A 15,010-nucleotide genomic window follows, 5' to 3' on the forward strand; every position below is an offset into this window, starting at 1 on the left:
AAATGGGCATGGATGGCAAAAAATGTGTGCACCTAAATCAGTGTATCTCAATTCCATTTTTTCTGCAAACTTATTGAAGTACCCTTGTATTTTCTTCTGTAGATTCTTTACAGATTAAAAGAAAAGTTTCAGCTTTCCTTGAGACAAGATAAAGAGAAAAAACAGGAGATCCACCTCTCACCTATCGCATTACCACCAGGACAGTCAGAGGCGAAGGCACCCCACAGCATGGTCCAGCCTGAGCAGGCCCCAAAGGTGCTGAATGTCATCATAGATCCTCAAGGCCAATGCACTCCTGAGATCAGAGCTGCTGCCTCTGCCTCTGTCTGCCATTCTCCTTTCAAAATGAAGCCCATAGGACTTCAGGAGAGGTTAGAGCGTTTTATGTGTCCTCCTATCTGTTGTTGCCTTTTTGTTTGATTTTAAAAGCATATATCAACTCAAAAGTACAGACCTAGAAATGACTGACATTATTGGGTAGAACCATTCACCACCAAATCAACACCAGAAGGAAGTAGTGGTTTTTCTATTTCTCTGAAGAGTCCATCTGCTTTAGACAAAAATCTTTTAGGTACATCTTGTTCTGTCAAGCTCGTGTAGACCCAAGCACAGCCCATTTTCAACTCTAGGACGGTTTCTGTCGCCATTTACTGAGTGCTAATTGAGTGTCACTAACCAAACATGCAGTCATCTTGTTTAATTGTCGTCAAACTCTGGTAAGTAAAGGAACTGGAAATGAACTCAGAATGTTTCCTGCCAAAGCCCATGTAGTTTGTAATCACATAGATAGTCTATGCCACAAATTGATTTTTTTTCAAAGTTTTCTCTCTGCTCTCTCCAAACACGGTAGATATTACATGTCAATATCCATGAACTTTTTCCTGCCTTTATGGCATACTTTTTCATGTAATGTACCTTATACTAATATATTTCCATTCTAGGCAAATTCAATTTAAGAAAACTAGAATATATAAAATGAAAGATATGCAGAATACATCATCAAGGGGTTAATTCTTTAATTCCAGAAAAAAGAATTAAGTAAAATTTTTCCATTCTGTTTCTTAAAATAAGAAGCCTCATTTTTATATTTAAAATATGATTTACGTTGAACCCAACAGTGCACAGCTGAGTAGTGCAGAAGCTAACAAGTTCTCAAGGTACAGTCCAGATTATTCTCCTCTTATTTTCCTGTGCCTTCATTTTCTCTCACTACTCTTTTTATTTCCTAAGGTCTTTAGATCACATATTTAAATTTTTATTGTACTTCCCAAAATGTATTATAATGTCCTATGCAAATAGTTATGGTTTACACACACACATACACACATACACACACACACACACACCCTTGAGAAAATATAGTTTGGAACTATACCTAGTACTGCAGAAGACAACATTGGTCATTCAAAATCCTTTGAAAAGTATTGTCAAAGAACAATGAATGATGTGAAAAGAAATAGATTGATTGCAGTGAAGGCACTTAGGGTGAACCTTTGACCCCACTATGGAGGGAAAACAGAGACTGACCAAGTTGTTCTTCCTGCTGCTTTCCCCCCAAATGCCTGTTGATTTCTTACTGGATCCATGCGGGCCTCTAAGTGACATTCTTTTATTTGATTACCATTAAACTGCTCTTTGAGATTCAGCCTGGGAAGGTAGACAGTATGGACTTTTCTTCCTGATACCAAGTGGGGATCAGGAGAACTGAGTTCCAGACGCTTCTTGGCTATGCCCTAATTGGGTGGCCTCCCATGAGGCAGTCACCTGTCTGGGCCTCACTTTCTTCTTAAATATGAAAGGTTAAACTTGACCTCGTAGCTTCCTGCAGGTTCTTTCGCTCTTGTTACCCAAATTATCACTATGGACTTATGTCTTTCTTAGAAAGAAACCTTGACACAGAGATGGAAGCATCAGTGGTGATTCAAGAGCAAGATAGTAGGAAATGTGTGCCTTATGCAGGCAATAAGGAGCTGCACTGTCTGCACAGGGTTACAGATCATGATCAAACTGTCCAAAATTCAAACTGTTTTTTTTTTTTTTTTGCATTCACCATGTACCACCAATTCTAAACAGTGTTGGTAAAAAGTCATCCAGCATGCTGCCCTTTGTAGACCACCACTAGGCACGTTTGAATTTCAAGGAGAATAAGGTTAAATACCCATGTGTTTATGTAACTAAAGTGCATGTCTGAGAAGGCAGAGTGCAGGAATGGCGTCCTACTCATCATTGCAAATCGTGGAGGGGAAGCTACCAGACCAAGCGTGTTCAGTGTTAAGTGGATTCCCTGTCTGCAAACGTCCCTGCATCCCCGTGCTCTGCCCTCCGTTGTCCTCCCACCACAGAGCGGGAGAAAGACTGCAGGGTTTCAGGTCACTGTCGCCCAATGCCAGCCTTCCGTCCGCCCTCCTCCTCTATTTTCAACCCATGCCTCTTGCTCAGGCCATCCCCGGCAGTGTGGAAATACGTTTGCTCTGGTACCTGGTTCTTGTCTTTCCTTTCCTTCCTTTCTCAAGTAAACTTCTGAAAAGAATAGAGTAGGGAAAGAACGGAGTAGAGGAGGGCCCTTTAAAAGTTCATGGGACATGCATGCTGTGAAAAAACTAGACATGGATTTTAGGGGTTTTCTTTCAGCACCAACATTAACTCTTCTCTGATTCCTCTTTTCTGTGAACTTTTCAAGGGGTGCTGTTTGTTGCCACATGGATTGTCTTCCATCTTCCATCCTTGCTGTTTCCTTCACCAACTCTTACCAAAGCGAGTATAGTGGTCTAAGTACCGAAGCTAAAGCATGTTTCACTCCCTTTTCCATCCAGCACTATGTATTACTATGCACTGCTGGGTTAGGAAATGGCTGTGTTCAAGCTATACTCAAGAATCATCTTATTGCTGGACCCCAAATGGAGGCACAGGAAACTGACTAAGCCTAAGGCACCATCTCCCCCCAGGATACTGGGCCTGCACCTTTCCTCCCCTGAGCTCCAAGACCTCACAGTCTTTGAGAACAGCAAGCCTTCTCATACTGATTCACATTCTACCTCATCTAACACCCGCACCCCCAGATAGGTCCTTCCACTGAAGGCCTGACCTTCAGAGCTCGAAGCCCAACACAGGACTCAAATTTCTCTGATATCCACTCTCATATTTCTTCCCAAAGGCAATAAAACACCAAGCAGCTTGGCAACCTGGCTGTAGGAAAGGTCCAAAGGTGATGGGTTGGGAGGGGTCCAGGGGGAGGGGAACGTAAGCAGCATTTCCTCTTGGAGACTGTCCAGGCTCCCTCCAGCTCCTCTTGCTTCTTCCTCCACCCAGGCTTTCTCCAACCAACACTGGTTAGCTGCTTCCCTTCTGCTGCCTCTGCTTTAGTCCCATAACCCTGTGTCATTCATACAGTGTTTATAGCACTACTTGAGTGTATTTTAATTTTTGGTTCACTAATCTGACTTAGCCTCAGACTCTAGGTTTCTTGAGGGCACATGGATGATTTAATTGTCTCTTTATCTTTACATATAAAGCATAATTCCTGGAAAGCAAGAGTTCCTGGAAATAAATGTTTTTAATAACTGAATAAGTCAATGAAAGTTACCCTGAGTAATTCTCATATCAACTCCCAGTAGTTACAGGGAAGCACTTTGCTTATTCCATCATTCCCTTCTTGTTCAACACTCACTTTCATTTTTCTGCTTGGATGGTGCAGTGGGGACAGGCATTTAGTACAGTGGTTAAGATGCTGCCTGGGACACTTGCATCCCATGTCTCAGTGCCTCGGTTTGAGTTTCAGCTCCATTCCTTACTCCAGCTTCCTGCTGATGTGCACGCCAGCAGGCTGCAAGTGATGGCTCAGGTCCCTGGGTACTGTGCATGGAGAGACCTCCACATGGGAGACCCAGATTGAGCTCCAAACTCCTGGCTTCAGCCTGGCCCTGCCCTGGCTGTTGTGGGGCATGAACCAGCAGAGAGGATATTTTTATCTGTCTCTCTGCCTCTCAATAAATAAAATAAATTTAAAAAAAAATCAAAGATGGTGTAATGAAGTGTTTTATGAGTGATAAAATATGAATGGTGAACAGTGTTTCGTACAGCCAGAAAACTTTTCTGACAGTTTTAAGCCTTAAAAATTTATGCTTATGTGTTCTAATGTACCTTAAAAATAGCCTCATATTTGAATCTCCATCACTTGATCCTGGAGTAGAGTAGTAATCCTCTCTTTATTGCATAAAAGCCTGGCTTCATTAAAATCACTATGAGACCATAAAGGCTGCATTATGAGTCATTTGTTTCAAAAATCTATTGGTCCACTCTATATAAATCTCTTATCGCTGATGGAGGCCATCCATTACTTAGACATTATTATTAATAAAATATAATTTCAAAGTTGAAATATCAGTAAAAAATATAGAGGCCAAATGCATATGTTTAACTGGGTTCAGAGGAAACACCCTGGAAATTACAGATTAAAGAATCTTATAAGGTGAGGGACATAGCAATTTTCCTTTTGTTCTCCTAACTTCCAATTAGTCACCAAATCATATTGATTCACACTCCTCAACTTTCTCATTATTGATTCTGTCTTTCTATAATCCTCACTCTGGCCACAGCTCTCATTACGTCATGGTTGAATTGCTATGTCTTATGATCATAATAGGACTAATACATGTTCTCTATGTCACAAATATTGTTTTATGTCATTTTACCTGCCTGCATCTAATTCTATTCTCTCCTTCCAGTACTGTATTTCTATACTCTTGGGTTTGTCTTGCTATAACACGGCTTGTGTTATCTTACTTCACTGTGTAAATATCCTCAATAGCTCCCCTGTGTCTCTATCATAAGGCACAGTCTACCTTGCTGTGCCTGGGAGGTCATTCTCCCTCACTCAAATCATTCTCCCCAAGTCACTAACCCCAAAGTAAACCTGTTTCATCCTCTGTGTGTGTTCAGCCCAGTAGGTTGTGTCCCCATGGACCCTCACATGTCCCACTCCTAGTGATTTCACCTTCATAATTGTTTGGAAAAAGAAACTGGTTTGTCAGAGCTGTGGCCTGTCCCTTAACCAGACTGTAAGGATCGTAATGACAGGGACTGTGGCCCTGATGCGTAGTAACACTAGACAAGGATTACAGAGTTAATTAACTTTTCCTTCCATCTGGGGATGTCATGTATTTCTAAAGAACCTTCTATCAGAACAAAGAACCTAATGATAAACTATAGAGAACTATAGAGCCGAGTCTCTGATGTTTATTAAATAGGTAATGCAACGTATTAAGTCCACTGTGGGGAAGTTTTCCCAATCTATGGAATAATATCTGCTCCTGCTTCCTTTAAAGGACACCATAAAATTAACCATCAGTGTAAAACGACCTTTTGAGAAAGAAAAGAAAACAGCATGCTTTTTGTTCTCTGCTTCCATTTCACAAGCCTATACACGGCAAGGTCAGTTATATTTTTGAACTTGGCAAAGTTGAAATCTTTTTTCACTGAGTTGATACACAGGAACCTACCGTGTGACATCATTACTACTTTTTTCACTGTCCACTGACTTACAGCTTTACTCATCCTATTTATAAAAATATACTTATTTATAAACATCTATCTACCCAGGTTTACATAAATATAGATTTTTCATATTTTGGGGTATATTTGCCTTATGTCCTCATTTTTATGTCTTGGTTTCTATTATAATTAAAAACTAAGCACAGAGAACTGTGTAGAAAGAAAGGGGGGTACATTTTAAGATCGCTGCCGACTTAATTTCTTGGTGCCTGCAGGAATACAGCATTAATGGAGGTTTCCTTCCACCACGTTTGAAGCCTGTGGAGGCCCCAGAGGTTCATTATTCCAATGAATAAACATTCTCTAACTTTTCCTTAAACTGTACCACAATGCGGTTTATTTGATGTCCGTAAATCCTCTATAAATGATACAACTGCCAGGTATATGAGGTTTTCTGAGGGGTTGCAACCTGGCGGAGCCTGGGGTGTTTCTGTCAGAGCTAGAGATGCGTCCACAGTGGTGGAAGTCATGAAATGATGGGCCTTGCCGGCAAAGTGTTGACCGCTCTACTCCCAAGCTGGAACCCTTAGTTTACTCCTTTCCTCCTCACAACGTCAGTGATTCTGACTTCTCTCCCTCCATCCCCCTTGTGGAGACACATTTGGAAACTCATACATTTTAGCTTAGAAAATCCTTAAGGTCCCTCCACTAATCTCCCTTTGGGCCATATGAATCAAGAAAAAAAATTGTAGAATGGACTTGACTGAATAGCAGACCATGAAATATACAGAAATACTCTGGAGATTAAAATCTGCATTCATGGAATAGAACCCTCAATGAAAATGGTTCCAACTCCTTTGCTCTCTACCAAGTGTAACTGATGCCTGGAGTCCTCTCTCGGTCTTAGGTACAGTTTCCTCAAAGCATAGCGGGGTCAAGGTTCTTGTTCCAGTGATTTATTGAGAGAACACTCTCAAGAGATGCCTAGAAAAGTGGAGAAGCACGACAGAGAAGCGAGCAAAGGGATGGCTTCCGCCAGCGTTCTCCCTCTGCTATCAACCCTGGGAGCCGTGCAGCACGGGTGGCACTCTTGGGTGGTCTCTCCTCCTTAAGGCAAAGGGCTGAGCGTCAGAACCCTCCTGCCAGTCACCCATTGACTTCCAGCCACCAAGGAGCCGTACACACAAAACTTCCTAGGCACCTCTGGAGAAAGCAGCTCCCATCAGCTGGAGGTGGATCCCCAGAGGGATGGCAGCTGGTACCTCAACAGTTCTCCCAGCAGAGGGAGAGAGGAGGAGAGGGCAGCAGCCTGGTGAGGGTGGCAGGCATGAGGCAGCCACAGCGTGACTGTGCTTGCCAAAGGTTGCGGCACTAGTCACAGCAAAGCTGAGTCCACAGTCCAGGTTTCCTTGATCTTTCCAGGCCATTATGCACAGACCAGATGACCTCCTTCAAATAGTTGTTGTGCCAAAACCTCTGACCTGGCACCCCGAACGCAGTCAGTCCACCACTACTCATTTGCTCAGCCGGGCAACGTTGGGGATCAGAGCACAACACACAACAAGCAGAAGTTGATCCTAATTCAATCCCAAATAATGTCAATAAAAAAAGAATAATTCAATAACACTTGTTGACCTTTACATGCTTTATCTTATTGCATCCCCATAAAGGAAGTATTATATCTGTTCCTTACAGGGAGGAAACTAATGCTCAGTGTGTAATTTACTGCCCAAATAATGTAATAACATGTTCTTGGGAGTGTGCGAGTGACAGAATGTTTCAGCCAAGCTGTGTGAGTCCAGAGGCTGTGCTCCTAGCATAGGCTTCATTGTCCATGTGTTACAGGCAGAGGGGGAACGTACCCCTGTATTCTATGGAAACTAAATAAAAATTAAATTATATATCGACACATTTAGCAAGTAGGTATATTACAGAGTGTCTCCCAGCTACTCCTCTAGGCAGATTTCATGCTGGGCTCCCAGAATATTTTTCAGATTTTAAATCAAACAATTGCAGTTTTGTGAGGGAGGCTTGAAACACTCGAGGTACCTCTGTAGAAGCTCACTGTCCGGCTCAGTCTTTTCTTTCTTCTGGTCATTTCCATCCTAGAGGTCCTGTAGTCACCTGACATAAAGCACAGCAGTGACAGTGAACTTGAGTAGCATAAAACTCAAGGCAGAGGGAGATAGGAGGCACTGGTGGGGAAAAGCGGAGTCAAATGCTATTCTCAAAGGGTGTGTCAGGAGAGGTATCTATACTGTTCAAGCTCTCTGGATAATAACTCATTATTTGTGGTGGGCAGGGGAGGCAGGAGGCCCATGTTCATGCCTCTGCACCCAGATACTGCTCATGCTGTCAGAATAGAAGGACCAATCACCCTAGCTAATGTGCTGGACACCAACGTACCATACACCAACCCTGTGCTAGTGTGTTCCCTCACACAGTCTGCGCAGTCCCCCTTGGGGAAGTCAGAATTGTTCTGCTCTTTTATGCCCGGATGAATGAACAGAGACTTAGAGAGTTTGAGTAACGTGCCCAACGTCACAAAGAAACAAAATGGAGTTGGAGATTCAAATCTGGGAAGTATGGCTGCAAAATCTGCATGTGAAGTGTTGTGTTCTCCCTCCTCCGGGGTGATACTGGTGATAGTGTTTTAACGTTCTAATGTTTTGTAATTCTATTCTTATTAAATACTTCTGTGGGGATATTCAGAGAAAGGAGAGGAGTTAGAAATGTGGGCAAGCCCTTTAGTATCTTTAAGTATCTCATTATTTTCTTTGTTAATGGTAGGATAGACCCATAGCATATTTACATAGGTATGTTGGGGTTCTAGAAGTCTAGAAAAGATCTTTTGAAAGGTTATTATTTAGGGGCCGGTGCTGTGGCTTAGTGAGTAAAGCCACCGCCTGCAGTGCCGGCATCCCATATGGGCACCAGTTCGTGTCCCAGCTGCTCCACTTCAGATCCAGCTCTCTGCTGTGGCCTGGGAAAGCAGTAGAAGATGGCCCAATGCACCCATGTGGGAGACCCAGAAGAAACTCCTGGATCCTGGATCCTGGATCCTGGCTTTAGATCAGCCCAGCTCTGGCTGTTGCAGCCATTTGGGGAGTGAACCAGCAGATGGAAGACCTCTGTCTGTTTCTTTCTCTCTCTCTCTCTGCCTCTGCCTCTCTGTAACTCTGTCTTTCAAATAAATAATAAATACATCTTTTTGAAAAAGGTTATTATTTAAAAACATAAAAATTAAAACCCACTAGGATCAAGAAAATGGAAGCAACAGTTTTGAAATCCAACTAAAAATTAAAGGCAAGTCATGAGACTAAATGAGAGAAATGACAGTGGATCCAACTCAAGGAGAGCAGAACAGGAGCCAAGATATATTTTTAAAGAATTAAAAATAGAGGAATTCTGCCTAAAAAGGGAAAAAAAATTGGCCCTCATTTATTGGCAAGTACAGGCCTAGCTTCTCCCCATGCAGACTCTGCAGTGTGTGGGTCCCAAGAGTCCAGACCTGCAAGTGGCTCCAGCAGCCATCCCTGGACTAGCTCCCTTCCTTGCCCCTCCCTCCCTTCCCCTACTCCCTACTCGTGGCCCCCTGGCAGGATGACGGGACCAAGTCCTCTACTTGTGGTGTCTTCCCCCAGATCACTGCTCACACAGCCTGCCTCGCCCTGGGGTTAAAGCAGAGTGTGACCCCCCCCCCCCCCCGCCCATCCTTCAGCTCCCATTAGCTGACAGTCCAGAGTACACAAGCTTCCAGCTTTACCTGGTGGTCTTCCTTTCCTCTCTCACCAGGGGTGGGGCACAAAATCCAGTTGCCTAGCGGCTGTTCTGGCGTTCTCAAGGGCATGACCTATTTCCAGAGAGAACCGCACTTGTTTTCCATTCAGCCACATGATGTCAGCATTTCTAGAGAGTTCTGTTGTCCTGACCCTGAAAGACGGTTAGGGTACAATTTTTTGAGATTCCTGTTGGCCGATTTCCTCTGCACATGATCAAGTTAGAGTTTCACTTTGGAGAGTCCTCACCGTGGTGCTTTTGCAAATGAGATTGCATGTCTGTGCTCAGGGCCTGTGCTCCGGATCTTGATGTACGGGTTGACAGAATTAGGTGAAATGGCCTATTTTGCAGTAGCATTTTAATCAGGGCAGGCACAGACAATTCCCAGCATCACTTTTGCTTCCTATTTCAAGAGAGGCCAGCTCTGAGTCTCAGATACTGTGTCAGGAGGCTTTACCTGGCAGGCTTGTGCCTTAGGAGTTATTTGAAATGTGTCATCAGGCTACAGTTCTAGGGCAGGCATTTGGTGCACCAGTGAAGACTCTGCTTAGGACTCCCGTGTCCCGTAGTGAGTGCCTAGTTTGAGTCCCAGGCCTCTACTTCAAAACCAGTTTCCTGCTGATGTGCACCCCAGGGAGGCAGCAGATCATGGCTCAAGTTTTCGGGTCCCTGTCAGCCACAGAGAGGCCTGGATGGAGCTCTGAGCTCCTGGTTTCAGCCTGGCCCTGCCACAGCTGTTGCAGGCATTTGGGGAGTCAACCAGCTGTTGAGAGAATTCTCACTGTTTCTCTGACATTCTGCCTTTCAAATGAAATTTTTAAAAAATATTTTTAAAACAGCCAGAGTTCAAGATCCCACTATATGCATTTCAGGGAATGCCAAGCTTTTGATTTCCTATGCAGCAAGATATCACTCTGCTCCCACCAGGTATGGGTACGTGCCCTTATAGGTAATTCAGCGCAGGGAAAAATAATCACAGATCACCCAGAGCAGGTGACTTGTGCAAAATTAAATTAGTTTCCAAGTGATGGGGTTTTTCTCCTGTAAGTATGTAACACACTTTAAAGTGTCATTTCAACTTAACTGTGCATCCTGATTTTCTGGGTTTAATTCTGTGTTCTCAAATAACATTTCTGAAATTGGTCTAGCTGAAGTCCTACAGTTGAAGTGTGTGGAAATAGTGCCCTCTACTGGAGAATTACATGTTGACATGGTTTTTAACTAGTTTCACCCCGGGGGGAAAATAGTGAATCTGTTTTTTTAGGGAAGATATGGGGGACACTCTCTTACTGACTTTAATGTCCTGTCTAGCAGGTAAGGCACCATCTCTTCTGGAATAGCCCTTAGAAGAGAGGTCTCAATGTGGTGAGCAAAGAACTGCAGCTTGACAAATGACAAATTGCTGTGAACATTTTCAAGTATGGTAGTTTCTGACCATGTTTAGCATTTGGTCATTTTATTCTTAGTTGGTCCACAAGTCATTCAAGGACAGCGTGTCAAGCAAAGTTACTCTCACCCAGTCATGAATGCTCTATTTGTTCATGATACACAAATCTGTCTAGAAACCATGTTCCCCACAGCAGAGGTCTTAATACAAGTCTCTTTGATTCTTCCCTTTGCAAGTCCTCCCTGACCCAACTGCCTCACTCCTCATTTCCCCGATTTTCCCACTTGATTCTGATTTCCCCATGAGGTGCTTTCTATAGCACAATGCCTGACACACACTACATGTTCCATACATATTTGTGCGACCTCCATGTGAAAGAAGAACTTTATTAAACATTAGTTTGGTTTTAGGAAAGAAATAACACAAATAAAAGCAAATGACCCCAGCCTCTCCCTGTGCTCCCCCAACAGGGGCCTCTGGCATTTGCAGCCTGCTGGCCTCATTGGTCCATGTGAGCAGAGGGCAGAAGCTGAGCACTGAGTAGCCTGTGGCCCCGAGAGCATCAGGCTGCACCACAGATTTGAAGGGAGCTCAAGAAAGGCCTCATTTTCCTGCCCCGCGTCTGGTCTCCTGAGGGATTCTTTTTTCTCTTGTTATATTTTATTTGCTACTTAATGTTGGCTCCTAAGTTAGTATATTGTTACTCAACCCCTATTCAGAGGAATGTTCTTTTTCTGCAGCTAAACCAGGCTGAAGCCTGGAGCCCAGAACACCATCCAGGTCTCCTACATGGGTAGCAGGAGACCAAGCACTCAGGTCATCCTCCACTGCTTTCTCAGGTACATTTCAGGGAGCTGAATCAGAAGCAGAGCAGCCAAGACCAGAACCAGCACTCCAATATGGGATGGTGGCATCACAAGCAGCAACTGAACCCCCTGTGCCACAATGCCAGCCCCACCAGTTGGAATTTTAATTCCACTTTAATCAATAATGATAGTGAAAATGATTAAATGCCAAAGGACATAGGAGAATGAATATATTAAAAGTTGGCAAAAGCACTGTTCACCAATTGCCCAGATATATGGAATCAACCTCAGTGTCCACCAAGAGATGAATCAATAAACAAAATGTGGCAAACATACACAGTGGAATTCTGTTCAGCCATGCAAAAGAATGAAATCTTATATTTGTAGTAAAACAGATGAAACTAGAAGATATATTGAGTGAAATAAACCAGACATGGAAAAATATAAATAATACAAGTGCTCTCTCATATGTGGAAATTTAAAACATCAGTCTGAACTCAGAATAGTGATTACTAGAAGCTGGGAAGAGTGGAAGCAGGGGAAATACAAGGAGGTTGGATAACAGGCATCAAAAGACAATAAAAGCTAGGTGGTAAAAAAAAGCATTTTAAGTGTTGAAGTGATTAGATGGATAGGATTAAGTGGTAAAGTGTCTGGTAATAATAATAATAGAAAAAAAGGAGCGAATGCACCAACATGGGAAGCAGTCCATATAGCAGACTCATAGAATGACAATCATGTTAAGTAGTGCTCTGTCCTCAGAATCAGCCCTTAAGGCATTCTGATCTGGCTGAAAAGCCCGAGAACATTTCAGGCATGGAAAGCCAAGACTTTGTGGCAAAAAGGATCTTCCATGAAGGACCCCTGTGGGTGAGAGCCCACTGGAAAGACAGGGTCATCAAAGAAGGAAGTTTTTTTCTCTGAAGAGGGGAGAGAACTTCCACTTTGCTTTTGGCCTTGTTCAAATACTAAAGGAGTTTGTGGATTCAAAAGACTTCCATAGCCTAGGCAGCTCTAGAGCCTCTGGTGATCACTGACATCATACATAAGAGTGTTAATTGTTAAATTACCAAGAGGAGTCACTGTGTACTAAGTTCCCATCAGGACCTCTGTCCTCAAAGAGTTGGATTATGAGAGTTAATAGTAAAACTTGTTCTCAAATTTTTACTTCATTTTAGTGTAATAAGTGGAGAATATTCTTAGGTCTCATAAGTTATAGTTATGTCTAAGTGCTCACAAAAGATGTATCATTCTTGGGTTCTTCTTTAAAGTTAATTAAGTTTCAAAAAATGCTTTTAAAAAGTGAAATGCACTTTGAGATGCAATGACTTTGAATAGCCCTCATTTTGACTGTTGAGGAACGGTTTGTTTTTGTTTTTTTTTTTTTTCATACAATTTGTTGAACTTTTTACTTAATACAGAGTTAATCTTCTGTGCATAAAGTTAATTGAAAATAGATCTCAATAAAAAATAAAAATGGGAATAGGAGAGGGAGGAGGAAAAGGGGTTTGAGTGTGAGTAGGAGGGCGGTTATGGTGGGAAGAATCACTATGTTGCTAAAGTTGTAATTATGAAATGTATAAAGTTTGTATTTCTTAAATAAAAGATTTATCTGGTGAAAAAAAAGATAGATGGACAGCACGGTGGGGCAACTGTATGTCACAATGAAGTATTGCATACTTTTAGGAATAAGCTGCCTCTAACTACCTCTCCACCCCTTCCCCTACACATTCACATAGGCATACACATGCAAACCTGAGACCTCAGATGTCTTTGTTTTCTTGTTTCCTAATTCCACACACATAGTAGGAGCTCTGTGAGTATTGACTGAGTGATCCAGTTATCCATACTCATCAGAGTTAGCCTTATTCATATTTCAGCTCTAATTAGACCAACTTGGTCCTAGAAAGGCCAGGGACAGGTAAAATTCTCACTTGCCACCTCATTTCTGAGGGGCTGATTTCTCCAACCACTTTATGTGACCCCCAAGTTCAATAGCCTCTCTGTTCTAAGTATATATCTTGTAAACTGAAAAAAGACAATATTGAACCTGCTTTTACAGTACAAATATGCACCAGGACACTTAGGAAAGGAAATTCATGCCTTCAACTGATTCCGTTTTTTAAAAAGAAGACTGGTCTAATTAAGAGACTGTAGCTTCCTCTAGGTGATGCAAGACTTCCTTTTCTTTGAATGCGCCACAGAGTATTGTATGGGGTTTATGTCCTTATCTTTAGTTTCCCACTGTATATTTTAAAACTCAAACCCATGTTTTTTCAGTGTTGATGAAATATATGCAAAGTTTTTTTTCCCCAGCCAATTTCCTGATACAGTGATCTTTATCATCTTCACCATGGAAATAATGGTTTGATTTGCTATCACTGTTCTGTTTTCAAATCAGCCTTTAAAGGTGTGATCTCCACTTTAAAACCATATTTAAGAGCTCCCTCTACTCTCCTAATTTTGAAGTATTAAATGGAGGGGGTCAGAAATTAATAGAAACCATTCTTATTCTAGCAGAAAATCATATAAAGAAAGCGGCTAGGTTCTGTGGCAATTTAGAGTATAGTGAAGTTGCCTCCAGTTGGATGGGAAGGAATCAAATAGATGCAATAAAGCATTATGCACGTACTAGGTATTGGGAGAGGGTCTTATGTATTTTGTTATTTGATTGGATTGAGTATAGGAGTTTAGTTGATGGATATTTTGAAATCAAGTATCCAGAGATCTTGAAGTAATTGTCTCCCTTGTTAAATGTAAAATCCTTGGGAGTAGGGAGAGAAAGAGGAACATGCTTGGTAAACAGGTAAGATGATGCACAGGGATTTCATTTCTTTTTTAAATACAGCCTTCCACATATGACCTGTAGGGGGCGCACAGAAACAGCAGTTTGCCCTAACTTGCATCTGAGTAATGTCAGTGGAATCCAGGAATGTGGAAGGTGTCCTCCTGGAATTATTGTTTTTAATTAATATATACCACTCAGTTGTTTGTTCCTTTCAAGGTTGGAGAGTGTGCACAAAGCCAAATTGTATTAGAATACCAAGATATTCTAAACAATAATGAGTAATTAAAATATGGCTTAAACATGATTAATTGGCCCCATGCATTTCTTCTTCATCACTAGCACTCAAAAAATACTAAACAGTGTAATTCAGTAAATTAAATGTAGCCTTCAGGAGAAAGCACCTTGACCTTTTTTATTGCCATGGCCAATTACGTTTTTGTGCTAATCAATGTGTGCGTGAGACCTTACAGCAGGCTTAGTCCCTTTCCTCAGTGCCACTTGCTACAAGGGGCAGTGTGCACAGGAGCCATTGTGACAGGAAGTAGGTGACCTTATTTTAGAACTAGGGACTTCTTAAAAAGTCAAAAACACAGGCCGGTGCCGTGGCTTAACAGGCTAATCCTCCGCCTTGCGGCGCCGGCACACCGGGTTCTAGTCCCGGTTGGGGCGCCGAATTCTATCCCGATTGCCCCTCTTCCAGGCCAGCTCTCTGCTATGGCCCAGGAAGGCAGTGGAGGATGGCCCAAGTCCTTGGGCCCT

At 42.4% G+C, this 15,010-nt stretch overlaps 1 protein-coding gene across 2 annotated transcripts in view; it reads left to right on the top strand.

Moving 5' to 3' along the window:
• Positions 1 to 15,010, top strand: part of PTPRR (protein tyrosine phosphatase receptor type R) — a 255,887-nt gene that overhangs the window by 150,958 nt on the left and 89,919 nt on the right. For both annotated transcript variants that reach the window (XM_062202072.1, XM_062202071.1), the window contains one exon: positions 103 to 371. In XM_062202072.1, coding sequence (XP_062058056.1) covers positions 103 to 371 — 269 coding nt within the window. The remainder of the gene's footprint in view (positions 1 to 102; positions 372 to 15,010) is intronic.

Source organism: Lepus europaeus, chromosome 10 (assembly GCF_033115175.1).
Source record: "Lepus europaeus isolate LE1 chromosome 10, mLepTim1.pri, whole genome shotgun sequence".
In the NCBI taxonomy this organism is placed as follows: Eukaryota; Metazoa; Chordata; class Mammalia; order Lagomorpha; family Leporidae; genus Lepus; species Lepus europaeus.